We start from the raw sequence: 21,741 nt of genomic DNA on the forward strand, positions 1-21,741 counted from the left end.
GAAGTTTTTCGGGCAACTAAAAATGTAAAATACACATCTCAAATTTTCAAGGCATTTTATCTTTCATTGGAGATGCTCTAAAATTGACTTAATCCATCTATAGTGCATAAGAGTTAAAAGTTAAAAATTTAAAAATCAAATTTGATTATGTTTGCGTTGAAAATGTTAAAACATACACCACCACATTCAGAGTCAAATATGATTTTATAACGGTTGACTTTTGCATGTTAGATTGGAGATAGCTTTTGACGATTATAGTGTAACCTCTCTTTTTCTTGTAATTTAGGTGCTACATGTCAACATGATAATGTAATATCATTTCAAGTGAAGGTAAAGAATGCAAAATAAATTATTGATAGATGGCATCTACTAATAATTTTATTACTACAAATGGCGTCCATGTTTTTTTTAAAGATACCGTAGAATTTCCCTTTCAGTTAAATCCTGCAATGGAAAAATTACACTTTGATCATTAATTACTGTCATGAATAAACACAAAACCAAACTAAATGACAAGAGAAAAGTGATATAAATGGCAAAATTGCCAAGGGATAGAAAATTGAAAAGTGATATATATATGACAGCAGCTTTAAAATCACCTACTAATTTTCCTATGAGTAATACTACAGATACCAATTATTTAGATCAAATTTTGTAAATCATATGACCAGATTGTTAATAATTAAATTATTACTTAAATATTGATTATGCGATTTTTATTACACTAATAATGTTGGTTGTTACAATTGAATTATGTAATATATAATTAATTAACCTGAGAGTAGGCGCAAAGCAAATAATAGAAGGATCTAATGATAATAATCATTTTCTCCAATTTGTATATGACAAAATTATCCAAGTCTTCAGACTCTCTAGAAAGACACTATTAGAAGTAAAGTTCAACTCCATACTAACCACAAGGTGTAAAGTGTACCCACACGCAAACCAACCAAACCAAATGACCTTCCATCCTCAAAAGTTTCTAGAAAATCAAGGGATTCCGTCCAAATGGAAAATTTTGAATTGATCGTTAACTTTCACCAAGAAATTCAAACCCAATGTCCCACTTCTCTCTCTCTATCTCTCTCTCTCTCTTCCATGGCAGCGGATCACAATTCTAATTCTCACTTTGTTAGTTTTGTGAATCGATATATCAATTTGACTGCAATTTGATCAGGGTTAAGAACTCCAGATTTGTTATAACTAACCCAATTTTATATTACTACAAGTAAGGTATTGGCACCTACATTGACTTAGAACTTGGTGACTCGATCTATTAACCGTGACCACACAAACAGAAGGGCATGGAGAGAGTATGGAAATGAGAGGACAGACAATCCACCTCCCTGGACAAAACTAAGCTGCAAAAGATACTACATATCAGGCATGGATTACGACTGATCTTTATATTCTTGTGCCTTCTACAACAATTAATTAGGTCCTCAACAGACCACCTACTCGTTTCCCTACTAATTAATCCCCTGTCTAATTACCATAATTACGTATTCAAAACAAGCTCACGGCCCCAAACGAAAGTCATAAGGTTAAATGTCAATGGTGGTACAAAGAAAAAGGCAGAAAAGAATATAAGATCATGAGATGTGTTCACTACTTACTGTTGAAATTCGATGTTAACGAATGTAGCGGAAGAGTTGGCGATTGCAGCAAATGCAGTAGTAGAGAGAACTATGGTAGCATCACTTCTTGAAGGTCGGGACACCGAAGAGAGTGCACGATCCACAACCTTTACCTGAATCGTGTTCCCTGGAACGCAGGTTCCTCGCACGGGAGCACTTATGCACCTCACCTGATATTGTCTTCCACAAGCTGCACCGTTGTCCCAAATTCCCTCGCCAACGGACGCGAACAGATTGCCTGGAGGAAACTGTCCCTGGTCGCTTCCACCGCAGGCGGTAGCTGTATGCATGGAAGGTATTAATTAGTATCGATATGTTAACAGAGACAAAATTGTTATTTTAGACACGGAAATTTGATAGACTATCTAACTTAGCATTGTATTTAGGATCCACTGTATAAGAGAGTGAATAAGCTTTTGTATATGTATGTGTTAATAACATTACTCTAATAGAATCATCGAGGGTCTAAATTCTGAAAGTAATGAAATGCTAAAGAGAGTATCTCAAAAATTATGAGCAAATGAACTTATGGATATCCGAAAACCATTTTTTTAGCCAAATTTTGTGATGATATAAAAATTCCAGATTATGGCTGCATATGTTGTCGGGTAAACATCATTTGCCCGAAGGAATTTGAGTAGTCATCGGGCAAACGTTCGTGCGACGACCTTATTTTGCCCTACGAAATTCTTTCGTATAGTTTCTTTTGTAGCGTATAAGAGTAAAACTCATGCAGAACTTACGTAAATAAGGGGGCCTGTACTGAGCAGCAGTGCCAACATCAGCCTGAGAGGAATGCATGAGCGCTGCTGAGAAGAAGAAGAACAGAAGCAGGTATGGAAGAGAACTCTGAGGCTTAGACATTCCTGATCAATAAATTAAGGAAAACTAATGTGAGGGGACTAGTTAAATATAAGACATAATTATTATAAATTAACAATATTTTATGTTCTGGTGAGAATAATGCTGCTTACGTAGGGAAAGAGATCATTTCCTGATCTCTTCCACCAAGATCACTGGATCAAGTGATTCGGGATTTTGAAATTTTATCCAACGGCCTCCTGTTTTGAGCCTTTAAAAACTATAATAATTTATTATCGTTAGATGAAATTTCAAAGGTCCGTATCACTTGATCCGATGATCTTAATGGAAGAGATCCGGAAATGATCTCTTTCCCTTAGATAGTTAACCGCAAATTATTATTTTTATATAGTAATTTGAAAGGACTCATTCAAAGTCAAAAGTTTTGAAAATTAGATTAATTTGTTTGTGTAGTTTTTTTGTTAGCTCAGCGTAGGACACCAGAAAATAAAGGTTTGGAGTTCAGTTTGAACATGTATAACCTGGTTAAGCAAGTAAATACAACAGAAAGTGAAAACACAAACACTGGTAAAAACAAAAATGGCAGAAAGCAAGAAATACTGATTGGTTAATGATTAAAATCGAATTAGTTTCAACTAATTAGTTTGCTATAGTACTTGAGGAGGGCAGAGAAGGACCAGAGTTTAATGGTTTGGTTGGGATTAATTATAAATAAAAAAGTGCAGCAAGTAGGATTTTTAACTTTACAGTTGTTAACCTTCTGCGGAAGAGTCCAAGAGGTGAGACAAGAACCCAATCTCAGGCTCTCAATCACATAAAAATAATACCAGAAATTAGAAATCTCAGCCATCCATCCCCTACTCACTACTTACTCAACATTGAGGGATTTGTAGAGAGGGAGAAAGACGTCATGGCAATGGTGAACTGGTGTACCGGTTTTATTGTAATCTCTCTCGTAAAGAGGATGCCTATATGTAAAAGATGGTGGTAGCATTACCTGGTAAGTATGCGATCAGCGAGAAGAATAGGGCACTGAAGAATGATCGAGTGCAGAACAAATTAACAAAACTCGTCGACTAATAAAATTAGAAGATGGAGGACGGAAATACATATGTATCATAGTGATATGATCATATATACTTGTTGCGGACAAGCAAAGGCAATTCATTTGAATTCCACATGAAACGTCAAACGTTTCCCTTGCAAGGGAGTTAAACATGGACGTTAAGTTTCCCCATTAAAACGTAACTTACTCATTAATTCCTTTCTAATTTGTACGCGTCTAAATCCAAATCCAGTTCTCCATATTTTATGTCCCTCACTTATTAATAATAACGCTTGTATTGTAAAAATATATATAGAGATATTTTCTCCCGATATAACAAATGGACTTAATTTTTTATAGAGATAATTTCTACGCAAGCAATTGCTGATGTCCTGAGCACCGCTATGGATGGTTCGCTGCTGCCTGCTGGGATTAATTGCCTATGACATCAAGAGTCTATCTGCAACTGTGACATACGTAAGGTTTAGTTATATGCCACGTCTTCGTGATGGTGTTGACAGTATTTAGCAAAGTTTGCTCTTTTAATTAGTTAGCAACGATTAGTTTGGCTTGAAAATCCTCCTGATATCATGTTCTCTGTACAAAAGTCATTTACTTAAGCGAGCTCATCTTAATAAAGCTATCATTTCTATTCCAAAAATTTTTACTCTTCGTGTTAATTCAACCAGACACCATACAATCCTTCTCACTCATTTAAATGAAGAAATGTCTCCTAACTCTAAATTTCTTCCTTCTAATTCACAATTTTACATTCTACCATGAAAGATATAAAATACTATGAAATAGACATTTTACATTACGTGCATACTAATGAAACGACTTATATCTAACACAAAGCACTATTACAAACGAACAAAAAACTAACAAGAACGGTTTGTTTCCAACATACTTACCTCTAACGATGGAACATCATTGATATAATGGTGTCCCAATTTCACAATCAAATTTAACCAAAAGAACACATAAATTAGGGCTGGAAATTTTTCCCAAAAATCCCAAACCAAACCAAAAAAATCCCGATCCCATTCCGAAAATTCGCAAACCAATAATATTGAAATTTTTGGATCCATACCGAACTGATCGCGAACCTTTTGGTATGGGAATTGGAATTACATATTCAATGGTTCGGGAATCCCGAACCGAACCAATGTGTATATTTATTTTGGTTGCATGCATGTTGAATGTTGAATTTAAGCAATTTGAAAGTAGACTGTATTAAAAATAGAAGTATGAAATTAAGTAGTTTGGAAATTTCAAATTGATAATAGGTAAAAATCCTAAATTTCAATTGATAACAAAATTTTAAGCCAAAGACCCAAATTTTATCCCACAACCCAAAACTCTCAAATTTATGCCCAAAAGCCGAAAAGCCCAAAACCCAAAACGCAATCCCGATCCATCCTGAAATACCCAAAACATTTCAAGAATCTTGAAAATTGGGAATAACGAAATTTTGGTTTGGGATTGGTGGATTGGTCTTCAAATTCTCATCCTGAAAATTTTTAGTTTGAGATTCGGGATCCATTTTCGGTTTGGGATCCCATACCGAACCACCCCTACATAAATATTCCCAACTCCTAGTTAGTTGACAAAACACTAAAAAATTGTGTTTAGATTAATAAAACCAACGTCCACATCAGCAATAACAATAAAAGAGGACAACATTAGTGTTTTTCAACGGAAATACAAATTCTTATGTAGTATAACATAAATTAGCAGTAAAGATGGTGACTGTCAAATTTGACAACAACTTCAACTCTATTTTTAATGAATTAATAAACACTTTTTATCATTTTATTAAGTTTTTTGTTCTAAAAATATTTATTATAATTATGAAAAGAATAATAATAAATAATTGACATATAAGAACAAAACTTTAACAATACCAAATATACCGGCTTTTAAATTTAAACTTTATGTTTAAAATTTGATATTTCCTTTAGAGTTGCTCTAAGTTGTCATGAAATCTTTAGAGTAATGAGATTAAGTTGCTGGAGGGGCAATTAATTGTTATTAATTAAAAACCCTACTATACTATTGCCTATAACGTAAAAGTTTAAAATTATTTTTTTATTTTTTATTTTTCTTTTTAAAAACGAACACATAAACCTTAAAATTTAAATTTACATGTAATAATAAATATTTATTCCTTATATTTTGGACTTTTCCACCACGTGGTACAAATATTCCATATGTTTTGGACTTTTCCAGAAAGATACTCTCCAAACATATGCTTCTTGTGTCTCCTCCGAATCCTCTGTTCACTTCTTGTTGATTTTTACTTCCACTCCACTAGTTTCTTCTTCTTCTTCTTCTTCTTCCGTCCCCGCCCTGTTCTTCTACAACTTTTCTCGCGTCTCATGTGTCGCATTCCGACAATTTTTACCCTTCAAAATCCCTTCTTTATACAAACTCAGCCCTTAGATGCTTTGAATTTGGGTAGCTGGGTTTGAGTTTTTCTGCAAGTGAGCTCTCGGATTCAGCTCGTTTCTTGAAATTCATTGAATTTGGGTAACTGGATTTGCGTTTTTTCAGATGGGTGCGGCTTCTGTTGGGTACCCTTTTGGAATCACATCCCATTGCCATGGAAAGTTTGGGGCTTTTCCTCGCAAAGCGGGGTTCTTTGGCTCTAATTTCTCACTGCATGTGGAATTTCCAGGACATAAATTGTACCCAAGTTCCGTTTTTTCCCCTGCATCCAAGGTAATCTCAGTCGCCTCCCTTCTTATCTAGTTTACATGCTGCAGAAACTGAGGATTAAAAAGGAAGAAAAAAGGTTAGAAATTAGAGACTGTATTTGTGGTTGCAGAATAAGCAAATCTATGATTTGTTTGAATTGTTAAATTTTGTGTAAATTTGTAAGGTGCTTGTAAATTTATTGATTTTGTTAATTAGAGATTTTTCTTGAGTTGAGTGAGTGGAAATTTATTTTTTTTATTATCATTATTTTTAATCTGTCACTAATTTTTTTAAATATTTTTTTTGAAAATAGAAAATTGGTTTATTGGTGAATGAGAACTTGTTTCTAGGATGCTGAGAGACAGATACGGCAAAGTAGTGATTAATACTAAGTAGTTTGAAATGGTTTGGAGTTAAAATGGCAATTCTAAAGTATTGATTGCCCGAAAACCTGATTCTTATTATCACAATTATTATCAAGTGTTTTGATCTCAGCCACCTCACAGTTTATCGTCAATTCTTGTGCTAACATTATAAAACATTGTGCCAAAAACATGAGGTGACAGACAGTCTATGGAGAGTCCCATTAGCATTTCTCTTGCTTTTTAGGTTAATTTAAATTTTAGATCATGAGGCATATGATTTCGTATTTTCACACTAAGTACATACACAGCTTGATCTGAATTGATGAATCTATTAAAAAGATGGAATTTTATTTTGTCCGCAGTTACATAGGCAGCAATGTGTGTTGTTTTCTCGGTGCAGGAATTTGCAAGTCGGATCTGTTCTCTACCTGACGATGATGAGTGGTTCTTGGAAGAAGTCTTAACTCCAATTCTTGATTCAGTTGAAAATCCTATCCACCTGAAGAACTTGTCTGTTGAAGTTAGTTCCGAGGCATTTAAATACTTATCTTTGTGTGCTTACACTTCAGTTCCCAACTTCTTTGCTCATCGCAGAACGATCAGTGCAGGAACTGAAACAGTTATCTGATGAAATCCGTTCAGAGTTATCATCTATAATGTTGAGAACACGAAAGTCTTTCAGAGCCAGTTTGGCAGTGGTGGAGTTGACGATTGCAATACACCGTGTTTTTCATGCTCCCATGGACAAGATAATTTGGGATGTCGTGGAACAAGTAAGATCACAAATACATACCTTTCTCTTTGTAGTAATGGCTAATTCTAAGAGTGGCGATTGAGGTTATGGATAACTTTTGATACTGTTTACATTAGGCTGTACATAGTTCATACCAGAAAGAACACTTATAAACAGAACGCAAAGAAATCATTCATGGGTAGTTTCGCTGCACATTTATACATTGTCATTGTATGATATAAATTTTGAAAGTTTTCTCTTATTCTGGCAGACATATGCACATAAAATACTTACAGGAAGGCGGGGCCTCGTACATACAGCTCGACGAAATAATGGTTTTTCTAGTCATTCATCTCGACCTGAGAGTGAATATGATCCATTCGGGCCAGGGCATGGGTGCAGTAGCGTTTCTGCTGGACTGGGTAATGTCTACTTCCAGTATGCTTCTTTTTTATTTCTCCTGTGATGAAATCGCAATCTTTGGAAAAAGTTCATGTTTTTATTCAACATAACTTGCAACACCCTTCTCTGGACATTTGTAACCGTATATGCTGCCTTAGAGCTGATGGCATTTATGCAGCTAGTAATAGTAGTATGGTCTTTCCTCTGAGCGTTATTTATTATGATGTAAGAGCAATTGTTTCAAGTTTGGCCAACTAAATTGGATTTAAAACAGTATTATTTTCAACTGGACTGCTATTATAATATTTACAGGCATGGCAGTTGCACGGGATATTAAGGGAAAGCGGGAACGTATTGTTTCAGTCATCAGCAATGGGACAACGATGGCCGGTCAGGTCTATGAGGCAATGAGTAATGCAGGTTATTTGGACTCAAATATGGTAGTTATTTTAAATGACAGCCGGCACTCTTTACACCCAAAGACTGAGGAGGGCCTGAAGACAGCTATTAGTGCTCTGTCGAGTACCCTAAGCAAGCTCCAGTCAAGTAAATCCTTTCGGAGGTTTAGAGAAGTTGCTAAGGTATTTCCATGGTTTTTATTATCCTACCTCTAGGACTGGAAGATTTCGAGACATTAAAATTTGTTCGAGTATTTTCTTAGAACTTAGATATATTGGATTTGTTTAAATGAGAGATATCCGTATGGAAGAATTTATACAACTTTCGGCAATATTTTAGACAATCTGAGTATAGAAAATTTATTCGGTTTTGTGTGGCATTCATCTGAGAGGACATAGTGGGCTCTGGGTATTTGGAGAATATCAAACATTTTCTGCTGCTATGAGTATTATCAAGATTTTTGTGCCTTGTGCCTTTTGTTCTATGAAGTATTTATTTTTCTTCCCCCTTTTTTTCAGGGTGTTACTAAAAGAATTGGAGGAGGCATGCATGAATTGGCAGCTAAAGTTGATGAGTATGCACGTGGTATGGTCGGTCCACTAGGATCAACTCTTTTCGAAGAGCTCGGATTGTATTACATTGGCCCTGTTGACGGACACAATATTGAAGACTTGATTTGCGTTCTACAAGAAGTGGCATCTCTGAATTCAATGGGTCCTGTTTTGGTTCATGTGCTAACGGAAGAAAATCGGGAAGGTGAAAACAACCCAAAGAGTGGGGTACAAGGTATGTTACCCTCTCATCTCCTCCTCTGATGTTCATTTCATATTCTGTGCAAAATTCTGCTGTAAATTTAAGGATTCATGAGTTGACTGGCAAGTGGGCAAACTCAGCCCAATATACTTTGGTTTTATATATGTCGTCTGAGGCTTGGCCTTCGTTCAGGCCTTTAGCGAGTATAAGAAGTTGCCGACTACAAAGATCATTTCTCATTTGGCAGAGGATGAAAAGCCATGTGTAATTTGGTCCGACATTTATGTTATTTTACACTTCCCAAACCTGCAGGTTTGAGTAATTCAGATGATTTACCATCCAAAATTCGCCATAGAACTTATAGCGACTGCTTTGTGGAGGCTTTAGTGATGGAGGCAGAGGAGGACAAAGATATTGTGACTGTTCATGCAGGAATGCATATGGAAACAGCATTTCAACTGTTTCGTGAAAGATTTCCTGACAAATTTTTTGATGTGGGAATGGCTGAGCAACATGCAGTTACTTTTTCTGCTGGTTTGGCATGTGGAGGACTAAAGCCATTTTGCATTATCCCGTCTGCATTTCTACAAAGAGCTTATGATCAGGTAGTAATTATATTTTAATTAATTGTGGAATAAATAATTTAATGATATAATAACAATATGATGATAATGTCTCTGAAGTTTATCTTCTCGTGGCCTGTTTAGGTAATTCATGACGTAGATCGGCAAAGAATTCCAGTGCGTTTTGTCATTACAAGTGCAGGGTTGGTAGGATCTGATGGTCCCATGCAGTGTGGAGCATTTGATATAACATTTATGTCATGCTTACCAAACATGATCGTCATGGCACCATCTGATGAGAATGAGCTTGCCAACATGGTGGCCACTGCAGCCCACATCGATGATCATCCAGTTTGCTTCCGATATCCAAGGGGCGCCGTTGTTGGGATGGACCATTCCGTATGCAGTGGAACCCCCATTGAGGTAATTCTGCTTCATTGCTTAAAAATAAGTAATTTACTGTCATTAATCATTACGGATAAGTATATAAACTTGGTACATTTAATAGAGAGGGATTTAACTTCTTATGCGTTTAATTTTGACTTCTTTGCGCCACTGCGTTTAATTTGACTTCTTTGCGCCACTGCGTTTAATTTGACTTCTTTGTGCTGCTGAGCAGATTGGAAAAGGGAAAATTCTTGCGGAGGGGAAAGATGTGGCATTGCTTGGATACGGATCAATGGTTCAGAACTGCCTTAAGGCTCGGTCTCTTCTTTCAACGCTGGGCATTGATGTAACAGTTGCTGATGCAAGGTTCTGCAAGCCCTTAGATGTCAAGCTTCTTAGGCAGCTTTGTCGGAACCATTCATATCTGATCACGGTTGAGGAAGGATCTATTGGAGGATTTGGATCCCATGTTGCACAGTTCATTTGTCTCGACGGACAGCTTGATGGAAACATCAAGGTAATCTTTTTTTTTTTTTTTTTTTCTCTTTCAGTTCAATGTTGATTGTCAATGGCACATTATATGTTCACACATTGTTCCTCATTTTGCTTCTCTGCCTGAAATCGACATTCCAGTGGCGACCAATTGTTTTACCGGACAACTACATTGAGCATGCATCCCCAAATGAGCAGCTAGCTATTGCTGGACTAACTGGACACCACATAGCAGCAACGGTGTTAACTCTGCTTGGCCGAACTCGTGAAGCCCTTCACTTAATGTGCTAGGCATCTGCTATTCTCTGCCCTTTCACCGAGGCCACATTTCTGAGCGGAAAAATGAATACAGATCAAAGCTCAAGTAGCATTAATTCGACCGAAACGCACCGAAAATATAACCGTATCAATTTGTATAGAGGGCGCTTGCATGCAAGTATATGATCATTAATTTACAGCAGCACGATGGAAATTTTAAAAGTTAAAAGTTCTTCCGCCCTGCTAAATATTTTAACCAGAAATTTAAATTATTTAATACCATGTTGTTATAAATAGTGCAGTAAATTAAAGATTTGAATTTACTTATTAACATATCTGAGGGAATATGATGGTGAAGCGTTTTGGGTGTTACCGTAACATGTGGTGTTATCAGTCTATTCTTCATCCAATTTTATTTTATAACATGTTGATTAGGGTACCGAAGATATTCCACTTAAACTCGATAACAACCAATCCCTCTTATAACATGTGGGCACAATGAGGATGTTTCACTTAAACTCGTCGATAAACACGCTTATAACACGTGGATTAGTGTACATTGAGGATGTTCCACGTGATCCCTATCGGTAAAAGCCATTTCTAGTAACAATATCACAGAATATAGGTCAAAGAAACTTAAGAAAGTGTGATCAAATTGTCCCAAAAAGAGCTATTTTAGTCGCTTTTTTTTACGAAGGAGGAATCGAAATGAGCGATTCACAAGCATTTTAAGAGTTCCATGAATGTGGTAACGTCTGCCTGCCATTATGTATTGGTAAAGAAGGTAGACCCAACACGTGTCATGCTTTTATTTTTATGAAAATATGACGTTAGTTCTTGAAATTCAATTTTTTTTTTACTTAAAATTCAACATAATTTGATTTTGGCTTAAATGTCAAAATTGTCTTGTGTTTTAGTAATTAGGTCATCATGTTTATCTCCGTTAACCAAATAAGGACATTCCATCCAATTTCTATTAAGAATTTCATAATTCATTATAGACTTATTCAAAAACTATCTATTTGATTTAAAAATAAATTAAAAATAAAATTAAAAGAAAAATTAGTCTGTTCCCAACTCCCCGACCTCTGCCTTAACGTTCTCTCCTCTCCCTATTTTCTTGCCTCACTCTCTCTATGTTCTATGTCACAACCTTAATAATTTTTCAAATTAGAAGTTTATCTCTTATATGTGTCATTCTTCATTGATTTGTTTTTTCTGTAAATTTAAATTTAAATAAAGAGAAAGGGTAATATATGACTCTATCAATTGCGGTCTGTTTCTCGATTACATAGTCGAAAGTGAGGTGGTCGATCAGGGTTAATTTTCTTGAGACTACAATGATGGAATTCGTGCGTACCAAGGGGGGTCGAGGTGGATTTATTGACACTTCGTCGAGTTGCCCGCGTGTGTGGCTAAGGTAGGGGTTCGGGTCAGGACAAGACATATGGCATGGTGGGTTTGTTTAAATTTCATTTTGAAATTATATTTCTTTCTATTTTAATTGAAAATAATTTTCTATAATAGGTTATAATATTTTTATGAATTTTTTAATAGAGATTGAATAGAATGTTCTTAATTGGTTAAAGGAGAAAAACATGAGGACAAAATTGGCCAAATAACTATAACACATGGGTCATTTTGACGTTTAAGCCTTTAATTTTCTAACTACAATCCAGAGATTAGGCTTCGCCTAGGAAAATTTCTTAATTAAGTTTGACTTTACACAATTTGTATTTTTTAGATGCCTAAAATACTCATAATTACATATTTGTTATCTACAATTAATTATATGGAAATTATGTGAATTAATGTCATGAAATATTTTTCAAACTATGCAAATTGAAACATGAAATTAACGATTCTGGAAGAAAAATATATAAATAAATAAAAAATGTAAAAGGGGTATTAATGCTATTGTTTCTTCGCATAAAATTTTGGGTTGTTTTATTAGCACCTCACATACCTCACATACTTAAAACACCCCACATGTACTTTTTAAACTAAAAATTATCTTAATACACTCCACTTACCAACCAAAACTACCATCACACCCACACATTTCATACACCCCACACAACCCACACCAAAATCTACCTAGAGTCTTCATTATTTCCTAAAAATAAATTCAAATCCTTTGTCTTCAGCACACAAACAGTGCGCATGGTTCTATTGCTTCAAGGTTTTTGTCAATTTAGGGGAATTAAGCTCTAAATGTGAATTTGATTTTAAACTTAGAAATAGCTACTTTGCTGGTTTTTGTTAAATAAGAAATCATGAAAGGGCTAGTTGATTTTGCTATTGCTGTGCCCATGCAGATTCTCGGTTCTGCAATCATGCTTGAATGAAATTGCACCACAAACCATCCTAAGAAATAAACAGCAAACATGCTTGAACATTTTTGGCAAAAGAAAAAAAAAAACCACTACTAAACTATCTCAAAGAAGATTTGAATATTTCAGAGTACTCCATCTCTTATGTTGCAGAATCCTTAACATTTTTGATAAAAAAAAAAAAAAAAAAATCACGGCAATGTTGTGAGTGTATGCGTACGCAAAATTATATATAATTTATGGGTGGTTAGGATCTTTTTTAAATGATTTGGGGTGTAGGAAGTAAATAATTGTTTTGCATTACTTTTTAGGGTTTAAATAGTTATTTTATACAAGTCATTTAACAATAAATATTAAGTGAGGTGTATTCAACAATTAATGAGGTGCTAATAAAAAAATCCTAAAATTTAAGCTAGTATTAGTAAGACTAATTTACCTACCCATGCATATTACTCTTAGCCTTCCACATCTATACCATTTCATTGATGTTTTTCCATAGAATATTGTAATACCTTTGTATAGAAAAGGTATCCAAGCGAGAATTCAAAATACAAGTAAATTTTATACTTTAGTGCACCTACTTAGAATACTGTAAAACAATTTTCACACTTACATATATAATAAGGAGTAGGTAAATTATTTTAGTTTACCTACTTACAAATATAATAAGGACTAAGTAAATTCCTTTAGTAGGTAAATTAATTTATATGAAAAACAATTCTATTAAACAATATTGAATGAAGAAGAATACTACTAGATCGTAATACTAAGTGGTTGTCGTATGAATTTTTTGAAACCATTAATTTGTCTCACCTCAACTATGTTAAGTTTTCTATCTAAAAGAATGCTATTTTAGACCCTTGACCTCATTAATCACAAGTTTTTTCATTTATTTATTTATTATTTTAGTAGAAAGATATATGTACACTTGGGGTGGGCAATAAATTGGTTTTCAACTTTTGACTTCCTTTTTATAAGTTCTATACTTATCTTTTGGTACGAAAAAACATGTCATGTGTGTTTCATAAACTTATGATGAACTACTAAAAAATTACATTAAGATCACTAACATGGAGCAAGTGATCTTTTACCACAGTGGTGGAAATGTGTTGAGCTATTGGATGACGGTAGAGTTCAAATCCCGTCGATAACTAATCTAACATCTAATATAACAAAATCCATCGTTTGACAAAAAAAAAAAAAAGGAATCAGTAACATGGAGTTTAACTAATTACAAGCTTTGAGAATTCAACGTAGTCAATCATATTCATTAAAAAAAGGAGAGTTGAAATGTCCAAAATAAACCATGAAAATAAGTTAGGTGCTTTGCAAATGGCTTATTTTGAATAAAAATTTTAACAGAATTAGAGTGAGATGACAAACTAATGATTTTCAAATTTGATACAACAAATCGCTTAAAATTTTAATCTTATAACAAATTAAAAAAATAAATATAAATTCATATGACATTTCAAAAAAAAGTTCATATTGTACATGGCAGTATGTTGGGAAAATTAGAAAACAAATACCGAGAAAACGTTAGCATCATTAGTTTGCTTTTAATGCCTTGATTGGAGCCAATTCATGTGTGGGTAAGAAACAATTTAGAAGGAATGTGGCATAAGTGTAAACCGCCACGTAAGAATTAATTTTTTTGGTTTACCAATAAAAATAAATCTTACACGGCGGTTTATTTGAATTTTGAATTTTTTTTGGATGTTCATACACAAGTGAGTTGTAAGAGCCTATTTGTAATGAACTCTTTATGTTTCTAACTTTTTTATCCTTAACAGTAGGTTGGTTATACGTACAACTGAAATGAAAATCAAGTGTTTTGAAGTTCAAAATTGTTGAATCTCGTCTGAGTCATCATTTGTCCATAATATATCAGAGCATAAGTGGTTTTTTATTTATTTATTATTTATTTATTTTTATGCAACGATATATATACCCTAAGGGGTGGGTGAATAAATTGGTATCAAACTTATTATTCGCGAAAGTCGAACCTAAGACCTCTCACTTAACACTGAAGAGGACTACTACTAGATTGTAATACTAGTGGTCTGGGCCTCATTTAACAGCTTGCATTAAGGGACTCAATAGTATTAATAATATGGACCCAGTTGTTTGGTGCCCTTATACCAATTTAATACACTTCACATCCGCGTACTTATCCTCTCCAAAACGTTGGTACAATTAATCCGTAGGAAACAAGCCAATAGAAACACGCTCGCTCGCTCTCTCTATCCTTTTCTTGCGAATATGGCTTGGACTTCGTTCGCAAATCTCCTTCCCTCTCTCACCTCTCGTGGTTTCCGTTGTTCAGTCAATGTCTTAACCCCAAATATTAGTTAGGATTAGTCATGCTTGACTATGTAGTCAGTAGACTTAGTACTATCCAATGCATATATTAGTCCATTCGATTGAAATAGCCAGTACAATTTCGACGTACCAAACGAAATCTAAGTGGCATATCATAGCATATGTTTATTTATCAATTTGTATAAGGGGTGGGGGAATATAAAGTCTTTTTTGGTATCATTGCACCATAGCCTTGTCCATTGGTTGCAGTTGCATCCTTTGATATAAACCATCCCTTCCCACTTAAATTAAATTACCCAAAATGCTGTTGAACATCTAACACTAATCAAGTATATTCTTCAAAAATTAGGTTAAGTGAGTGACACATCCACCATGACTGATTACTAAATTAAGCAATACACCTGAAAAATCTAGGACCACAAGATTCCGAAACCAATTACTATTAGGAATTGGATTAAAATATAGTAGTTCCACTTTGTATAAGTTAGGGAGCATTATTGTGTCTGATTATGAATTCGAATCACACATTTTAATCAAGGTTCTAAAAAACGTTAGGTGCTAATTAGGCAGTTAGGCGGGTGCCTAGGTGGATTTATGTAAATTTATTATATATCTTGTAAATAAGTGCCTATTTACACTTAATAAAAACTATACTTGTATGGATAATAAAAGAATGACAAAATGCAAAAATAGAAGTAGAAGAATACACAAAGTACATCCATCCAACAAGTTCAACATTTAAAAAATAGTAAGCATATAATCATAACGAGGAGTATTCTTGGATGATAGACTAAATTCTTCTTGTTCATGATCCTTGCATTGGATTTGACATAGACTAAACTATTTAACGTTGTTGTATCTAGTTAATTTCTTTTTTTTTTTTTTTTTTTGTATTTATCCCTTCAAAAGTTCTTCAATTCATTTTCACAATTGGATGAACTTGTAGTCAATCCATCCTTTGCAAATTAGGTACACCATTTCCATAAGTATAACATAAAAAAGCACAAAATTAAAAAAAAAAAAAAAAAAAAAACAAATCCGCCTAGGACCGCCTAGCTCCAGACCGATTTTTTGAAACAATTTGCCCTAAATCGTAGCAGGTCTTCATCGCCTAGTGTCACATCTCGGCCCATGCCCCCACCACATCCTGGGCTTGACTCCACCGTAGCACGATATTGTTCGCTTTGGGCCACCCATCTTGGGATTGCTCTCGCACAAACTCGCTTAACTTCGAAGTTCCGATGGAACCCGAAGCCAGTGAGCTCCTAAAAGGCCTCGTGTTATATGGAGGTGGGCATGTACATATAAGGCAAATCACCCCCTCTCCGTTGGTCGATGTGGGATGTTACAATCCACCCCTATTAGGGGCCTGACGTCCTCGTCGTCACACTTGCACCACACGACAGAGTAGCTCTAATACCAAATTGTCACATCTCGGCCCGAGCCCCACCATATCCAGGGTTCGACTCCACCGTAGCATGATATTGTCCGCTTTGGGCCCCGACCACGCCCTCACGGTTTTGTTTCTGGGAACTCACACGAAAACTTCCCAGTGGATCACCCATCTTGAGATTGCTCTTGCACGAACTCGCTTAACTTCGGAGTTCCGATGGAATCCGAAGCCAGTGAGCTCCCAAAAGGCCTCGTGCTATATGGAGGTGGGCATGTACATATAAGGCACATCACCCCCTCTCCGTTGATCGATGTGGGATGTTACACCTAGTGCCTAGGCCGATTTTTAGAACACTAATTCTAATAGAAATCTACTTGTTCACTAGCTTAAATTCACAATTTAACGAAACTGTAAATATATGAACCATGTACTAAATAAATATTGGTTGACAATCTCCAAGCAACGTAACGTAACACAAGTTGTCAGTTGGGTAGAAAAAATCTTTGTAGATTGCCATGCTTATATTGCTCATACAGTCAGTAAAAATAAATTCAAAACACCAACTCAGATTAGCTCACCCACATGGCCATGATCCCAACTCAACCGATTCACAACCCATTACTTCAATTGCAAATCTCCTAGGTCTAGACTTCTAATCTCTTATAAATATAATTATTCAAGTTCTTGTAAAATCATTGTATCATGACATGAATCTAAATCACACACTCAAACCTAAATCTGTTTGATCATTAAATTTGACAAACGGTTGATTTGCCAAATATAAAAATAATAGTTAAATTGGAAACAATAGTAGTTAGACGTAACACAAGTTGTGCCAATCGAGTAGGCACTTGTAGAATTTCCATCCATCAAAAGAAGACAAAGGCAAGAGTAAGGGCAGGAAAATTGCCCAAAACACACTAAATGGGAACCGGATCCCCTCCGGACCTAAAGGAACTGAGCTCAAGGTTCAAATGATCCGGGTCATTGAAATTTTGATCCAACGGCTACAAACATGGGGCCTTCTAAAAGTTATAATAATTGTAACCGTTGGATCAAATTTCAATGGTCCGGATCATTTGATTCTTGGGCTTAGTTCCTTTGGGTCTGGAGGAGATCCGGTTCCCACTAAATGCGGCTCTAGTTGCCCAAAAAGCAGAAGGCAATTGATGGGCTCCACCAAGCTTGTTGGAGTGCCCAACCTTTCTTTGCCAGGCCTTGCGCTCGCTGGCATGAGGCAACGTCAGCCTGACGTCACCTAGCAGACATGGGGGCCCACCATCAAAAAGCACAAAAGAGCCCAACGACTCTCTTCAATTGAGCGTTTGAGCTGTTGTATTTACAACAATTTGATGGTTTGGACCATTCGATTTTCAACGGTAAACAAATACTGAAATTTGATCGTTGCGCCACATGGCATAATCTAATGGATCTGATTTTCAAAGAGTATGAAGATCAACAACAAGTATTAATCCAGCGAAAAAAATTAAAAAAAATAGAAAAAATGAGTTTTATTTATTTATTTATTTAATAAATACACAACCAACTTCTTTGTTCCCTACACCACGACTTGTTATTCAAAGCACATCCCGAAACGAGCAATTTCTATCAAATAGGTGCAAACATCTACTTAATGCAAGTGAAGAATAAGGCTAACAAAGCATAACAAATTAAATTTTTTTTTTAATAGCAATCATTATTGTCAATGTTTAACGAGTGAAGTTGCACAAAGATAATTAATTTCTAGAATAACTAATAAGAATTATCTTACCCTTGTCCTTGCTCTTGCAATTCTCAAACGAGTGGAATTAAGTCAGTAAACTGAACCCAAAAGACTAGCTCAGCCACATGGCAATGAGTCATGACTCAACCGATTTGCTGAGTCATGACTCAACCGATTTGCTGAGTCATGAGGCAAAGCTGTGTGACATGTTTAGTGGCGAATATCAGCCCCATGGGCTGTGTTTTCTTTATGGTAATAATAACAGATTTCATATGTGAAAGCGTCACAGGCTGCAGATTGTTCGGTAGAAAGCAAAGAAAAGGACAAAAGCCCCGTTACTCAAACCGTGATTATTTAAGCAGATGAATGAGTGACAAGAAAGTACTCGGTTCGATCGTCACACTAACTAATAAATAGAAAGGTTGGAGCCACGAATCAATGAATGTGATATAATATAAGCAGTGAGAATGCTTTATGTGTGTGGGTGGACTGGACATGTGGTCCCGACCAAAATTTTTCTAGAGAATAAATTTAAAAGTTATATAGCACTCAATCACACATGTATGTTAGCTATTAATTTGACTGCCACAACTATTTAATCTTTTATTTTGGATATCAATAATTTATTTTTCGTACCATTCATATCAATATTATCATATTTTTAATTTAGGCTCACCTCAAAATTATTGAATCCAACTACACTATGTATTTTTGTTGATCCTCTTGTTTATATTGATTTCTTTTTTATAGGGGTGTTGAAAGTGAACTTGCATGCTTATATCAATCATCACACTCACTGAGTGGTTGCCATTTCTTGTATAAAGTTAAAGGTGAGCCGTGCTATATTTAGAGCTTTGAGGCTTTGTCACTTGCTAGGATGTCTATACTTAAGAAAAGGAAAGGCACTGAATGTAATAGAATATAATATAATGAAGATATTTGTTGAGGTTTTATGTTCTACTTTGAGTATTGTGATTATTAACATTTTTCGTTACAAATTTCCTCTAACAATATTTGTTGTTTTGCGAATTATAAATAAATTAACAAGTTTTAGAACTGAATGATTTCTTGTAGATGTGACTTCTAAAGACTAAAACATAGATGGTTTCAACAATAAAACTGCATTTTAGGGTAGCCTTGCGAATGATTGAACACCTTCACACTACCATCAATTTGGTGAACGTATGCGAGTTCAAAAATTACTTAGTAGTAGACAAGCTAGCACGGCCTATTTATCTCCAATCCCAGTGTTGTTGTTTTAGGTTCTTCATCGGCTCTTTTCACTCCCTCTACCTCCAACTTTTTTTCACATAATTAGAACATGAAATAGATCCATTGTATTGTACCATATTGTGTGGTCGACGCTTGGACACGACAACTTTGTTCACGTAATTGGCAGCTTTCCTATCTCTCTCTCTCTCTCTCTCTCTCTCTCAGACGATAGTTTTAGAAAGGATGCGTTTCCATTTTTTGTGAAATAATGTCCTCCTTAATATTAAAAGAAACTCTTTTACCATAGATGGTGTATTCATGACAAAGTATACTACTATGCTATCAAACTTTTTCACCAAATTTGATGAACTAAATGAGCAAATCCGATCATATACTAACATATCATCTTATTCATAAATTTAGCCGATGTAATTATCCTAGCACAAAAATATTAACATATCATTTATGAACAAATTGAGTTTGGCCTAATACCATTTTCTTAAGTAAAAAAATTCTACAATTCAAACGGCAAGAAAAAAAAAAAAATCCTAGCCGTAAGAGAAAAAAAGAACTTTTCGCTGTTGATTTCAGCTTTTGTTCTTAGGATCCGCGGTAATCTTTCTTGATCCTTCTTTTTCTTCTTCATGTTTTTAGTAGGTGGCTCTCTTGCTTTGTCGAGGAGAGTCTTTGTGGTTGTGATTGTGGTCACTCTCTCTTTCAAAAAGGAGAGCTTTTGTAGTGGTTTTGACTTACTGCTCAACCTCAGATCTTAGAGTGATAACTTTTGTTCAAATCAAAGGTTGTGATTTTGTGATTTGTGCGCATGGCAATGAATATGCAGAGGAAGCTCAGTGTTTGTTGGAAGTGATTTATAGCAGGAGAGTGACAACTTTTTTGTTGTTGTTGTTGTGGTTTTGTTGTTTGTTTGCCTGACATAGGACTATGAGGACATCTTCGTTATGTCTCATAACAAGGCTTCTTTGACAAATGAGCTTTCTTTTGCAAGTTCATCAATGCAATCTCTTGTTCTTGTGAGTGTATCTTTTGTTTGGTTCGAAGTGATTATGTGAGGCTATGTTTTGTATTATGTTTCTAGTGCATTTGTAATCATGAAATTATACTCCTGATAAAAAATAAAAAATAAAAATTGTACCAAAAATAAAACACAAATCTCAATACAGTTGTAGAGTTGTTATAAGTAAATCCCAAACTTTCCTATATTGACATCATTTTTTCTTCTTTTGTTGGGCATTTAAAGTGATTTATTATTCCAATTAAAACTTCCTTTATAAAAAATGTAAGTAGGTTAGTGTAGGGTTTAATATCATAAATACTTCTTGAGATTTTTTGTGTTTTCACAAAATTCAAGGGGCCATGTGAAAAATTTAACGGGGTGTTAGTGTAATTTTTAGAACATAAAAGATTTTTTGTGAAAAATACGAAAAATCTTAAGGAATATTTGTAATATCAACTGGTTACATATTTGTAATATCAACCGGTTACTATAGAACCATAATTTAATGTGTCTTGTTTCTCTAAAGTAACACAAACATTTGAGATGAGACAACTTAGCTATTAGTACTATAATATCGTTCTTTATCAACAATCTTAAATTCGACTCTCGAAAATAATAAGATTGATACAAATTATTAGCCAACTTCCTCACCCAATGTCGGTGTACAGTGTACACAGTTAACTCAAATCCTAGGACGCGTGAGACATCCACAACAAAAAGCAAAAACGAAACAAAGGGGGAACTGGCTTCTTTGCTCTCCCACTTTCTATACACCTTCATTTTCTTTTATTTGTACGATCACGGTTAAGTCACGTTAATATTTTATATTACTATTGCTTTTTGTCTTATTATCTTTATAAAAAAATCAATATAAATGTTAATTAAGTTTAACCATGACTGCACAAAATAGAAGGAGATGAGAGTGTGTGAGAAGTGGGACGGCTAAGAAGCCGGCCGACGCGTGAGACAGCAAAAGTACAGAACACACAGACAAAATGTCGAATGTAAATTAAATTGCATAAACAACGAATCAGGAGCTCCGAACTCGTCGGTCCTCAGCCAATTAGGTTTCTCCACGTACTCGCACCCTAAAACTTTAGACCGGGCCCCGCGGAACCCTCCGGCGTCTGATATTTAAGTGTGATGCGCTGCTTCTCCCTCCGCAATTCTCTCCCGCTGCATCGGAG

General features: G+C 35.1%; 2 protein-coding genes across 3 annotated transcripts; one reads left to right on the plus strand and one right to left on the minus strand.

The window, feature by feature from the left end:
* Positions 1–281: 281 nt before the first annotated feature.
* Positions 282–3,546, minus strand: LOC137729061 (EG45-like domain containing protein). Its single transcript, XM_068467886.1, has 4 exons — positions 3,457–3,546; positions 2,381–2,503; positions 1,617–1,917; positions 282–444 (listed from the first exon to the last, which is right to left on the minus strand). The coding sequence occupies exons 2-4, from the start codon at positions 2,499–2,501 to the stop codon at positions 438–440; spliced, it is 429 nt and encodes a 142-aa protein (XP_068323987.1). The 5' UTR covers positions 2,502–2,503; positions 3,457–3,546; the 3' UTR covers positions 282–437.
* Positions 3,547–5,774: 2,228 nt separating this feature from the next.
* On the plus strand, positions 5,775–10,850 carry LOC137738125 (probable 1-deoxy-D-xylulose-5-phosphate synthase, chloroplastic). Of its 2 annotated transcripts, none has more exons than XM_068477762.1 (10): positions 5,775–6,228; positions 6,970–7,089; positions 7,178–7,342; positions 7,574–7,724; positions 8,026–8,285; positions 8,622–8,889; positions 9,169–9,461; positions 9,564–9,842; positions 10,039–10,323; positions 10,440–10,850. In XM_068477762.1, exons 1-10 carry the CDS (start codon positions 6,061–6,063, stop codon positions 10,587–10,589), a joined length of 2,139 nt encoding a protein of 712 aa, XP_068333863.1. In that variant the 5' UTR covers positions 5,775–6,060; the 3' UTR covers positions 10,590–10,850. The 2 variants fall into 2 exon arrangements, with proteins under 2 accessions (XP_068333863.1, XP_068333856.1); XM_068477755.1 differs by having other exon boundaries at positions 5,777–6,228; positions 8,017–8,285.
* Positions 10,851–21,741: the final 10,891 nt, after the last annotated feature.

The sequence above is a fragment of the Pyrus communis genome, chromosome 1 (assembly GCF_963583255.1).
Source record: "Pyrus communis chromosome 1, drPyrComm1.1, whole genome shotgun sequence".
NCBI classification, from domain to species: Eukaryota; Viridiplantae; Streptophyta; class Magnoliopsida; order Rosales; family Rosaceae; genus Pyrus; species Pyrus communis.